Here is a 3,355-nt window from a genome sequence, read left to right on the forward strand (position 1 = left end):
CAACAATGCCTCCCCATAGGGTTTATATTCAACTTTGCATGACTAGCAGCAACGTTACACCATCTTGTAAACCGGTTTAAGCTCCAGCTGTTTAGACCATATACATATGCAATAACTCCATCCATCAACATACAACCTTACTTGTTTTCCATAGACACTGCTTTATCATACAGACTTGAAGATTATAGTTTGTTATTACTTGGCTTTCTTCAGTTCTACATGCCTTTGTTAGCTGCATGAATGAGCAAGAGTTTGGTGGGCAATTCTCAGCTCTACAAAATTTTATATAAAATTGGATGCTTAAAGTTCAAGCATTTAATGACGTGATAGAGCTTTTGTATTCGTTTTCGTCTAAGATGATTACGCCTCAATTTTGCAACTAGTACTTCTACCCCATTATTACTACTATCTTAGGGATTTTCTTTATCATTAACTGCACATTTGAATACTGCATCACTCATCCTTCCGAGTCTTTCTCACTAGATGAATAAAGGAAATTTTTCATTGTTTCTTTCTTAGCTGTGTATCATTTTCTGTAGGATGACAAAGTTGACAACTCTTACAATTTCAATGCAGCATTCATGATGATGAGGTGATACAATGCCATAGGTTTTGATATACAAAATATGATACATGGATATACATGGAAAATGCATTATCCTAGTTTTGCTCACCATACTTACCTATCAACAGTTTTACATAGTAATTTCAATCGTACATACACATAAGGTATGTATTTTAACAATGAAGAGTAGATAATTTGTAGAATCTAAACAAAGCCTTCTGTACAGTAATTGCCAACTCGCAATCCAATCCATCAATTCAATTTGCTTCTTGGCGTGTGAAATTGAAAATGATGATTATTAAGTTATTAACCTCAAAAGCTTTCTGTAACACGGTATGATCGATAATTTATATAATGTGTAATTTAAATGTAAAAAAAAAATCAAGAATAACTGTCTTAATTACAACACAATATTTACATATATACATTTTTTCATATATTTCTATGAAGTTTGTTTTTTGTACAAAAGTATAGGAAGGGCATTACATCGAGATAAGTAAAACTTCTAAATGCAAATCCTTACATCTCATAAAATTTGAAAACATTCACACTTCTAGAATTGATTCATTTTACTTTTGGAATAATGGAATTTTTCATATAAACGGTAACATCACATTTGGAGCAGTAAACAGTCACAAGCCCAGATTTCAAATTGATTGAAGCAATACTAGGATCCAGGAGATGGCCAAGAGGACATTCGTCGACCAGCTCATCCAGCATCACATAGGAACATGTTGCTATCTCTTGGTTGAGAGGGCGTGCCTTTGGTAGGTCTTTCATATCATTGCGACCTAGACGACACCTTTTACACTTAATTATTTTAGTTCTTGTGCTAAACACTTTTGAACGTCTAGGCGGAGAATCAGTCTTGCCAAATAACCGCTGCATTCTGCACTTCTTTGATTCACGTTGTATGACTGCTCCATTTTTACCTCCTGTATGCTTAGTCTGATTAAGATTTTCATCTGATAGCTGATCAAGCCTACCTGTAAAGAAAGGAATTATGAACCCAAGATAAATATTTGGTTAACTGAAGAGTAACAACAAACTATTTTCTTAAAGAATGGTTTACCTGTTTGTACTTTAATTTCCTCTTGTCTCATAACAACATCTTTGGGTTTCAGGTCTTCTTCGAGCTGTACATTCTGGACACAGACAGCTTCACCAATAGAGGTCTTCAAGAACGAATCTTCAAGTATAAATTCCCCTCTATCTGCAAACTCCTCCTTTATGAAGGCTCTCACATTCGCCTGGTCTGAAAAACTGCAATCATGCACATCATCACTAGCAGTATCTTCAGCAGTTTCAATTTTTACATTCTTAACCGGGATGTCTTCTTGGAGAAAGTTTTCCGTTTTGATTATAGGAGATTTTACATCGGTAGGTGGGTCACAATGCTGTATGAGGGGAGGTTTTACATCGCTAGTTTGTTCACAATACTGTGAGTCTTTCTTGAAAACTGCTGCATCTTCTTTAAACTGTTCGTCAAGGGTAGGCTCTTCTTTCTTAATAGGTACCAAATTATGCACATTGCGTCCTCTGGTTCGATATCCGGAACAGTGGCCATAACTTACCATTTCAGGCATTGTGTATGGCGAACTGACAGGATGGCTGGTATTACTCTCTGTTCTTGGAGGTATAGTGTAACTGATACTATCTTTTGGTCTTTGCGGTAAAGGGTAACTGACACTATCTGGAGGCTTTGAAGGTTCAGGGTAGTTCACGCTATCCAGGGGGCTTGGAGGTACTGGGTAACTGATACTGTCTTGAGGTCTTGGTGGTACAGGAAAACTGACACTATTTTGGGAACCTGGAGGTACAGGGTATCTGATGCTTCCCTGTGTCCTTGGGGATACAGGGAAATAGAGACTATCCTGTATCCTTGGGGTTACAGGAAAACTGGCACTACCCTGTGTCCTTGGGGGTACAGGGAAACTGCATACCCTGGTCCTTGGGTACAGGAAACTGGCACTACCCTGTGTCCTTGGGGGTACAGGGAAACTGGCACCACCCTGCATCCTTGGGGGCACAGGGAAACTGGTACTACCCTGCATACTTGGTGGTACAGGATAACTGGCAATATCCTGTATCCTTGGTGGTACAGGATAACTGGCACTATCCTGCATCCTTGGTGGTACAGGATAACGGGCACTACCCTGTGTCCTTGGAGGTATAGGGTAACTGGCATTACCCTGATTCCTTGGGGATAGAGGGTAATTGGCACTACCATGCTGCCTAGGGGGTATACGGTAACTGACACTGCCTTGTGTTTGGGGGAGTACAGGGTAAATGCCACTATCCTGCGTTCTTGGTGGTAAAGGGAAACTGCTACAACTCTCTGACCTTGGGGGTACAGAGAAACTATCACCGCCTTGTGTCCTTTGGAGTACAGGGTAATTGGCATTACCCTCTGTCTTTGGAGGTATCGTATCCTCTTCCTCCAATGACGAGTCCCTAAGCAACAGTTGCAGGGGAAGGTACAGGTTTGGATTAGGTGCACTCCATGACCATCCTTTTCTGTTCGTCACGCCTGTCAAGTAGGGCCATAGGTGATTTCTGGGATGATTTCCTGACCACATCTGAAAACAAATATTACTTTACAAAAAGAAATAAAGGTGTGTGCTTACAATGAAATGTAAATGACAAGAGAGGAATCTGAAAAGAATTTGCAATTGTCCCCATTTTCAAGAACACCCCACACTAAATTTTACACATTCTATTAGTACTGAAAAGTTAACCCAATCCTTTCATTTTGTATCATGTTGAATGCAGATATTTTGATGCACTGGA

General features: G+C 39.5%; 1 protein-coding gene across 1 annotated transcript in view; it reads right to left on the reverse strand.

The window, feature by feature from the left end:
- LOC119586477 overlaps window positions 1-3,144 on the reverse strand; it is a gene marked incomplete at its 5' end in the record, with an annotated part of 4,006 nt that extends 862 nt beyond the window's left edge. The window contains 2 exon segments of the mRNA XM_037935215.1: window positions 1-1,551; window positions 1,638-3,144. Of these exon segments, the coding sequence (XP_037791143.1) occupies window positions 1,130-1,551; window positions 1,638-3,144 (1,929 nt within the window).
- Window positions 3,145-3,355: the final 211 nt, after the last annotated feature.

Source organism: Penaeus monodon, chromosome 21 (assembly GCF_015228065.2).
Source record: "Penaeus monodon isolate SGIC_2016 chromosome 21, NSTDA_Pmon_1, whole genome shotgun sequence".
Lineage (NCBI taxonomy): Eukaryota > Metazoa > Arthropoda > Malacostraca > Decapoda > Penaeidae > Penaeus > Penaeus monodon.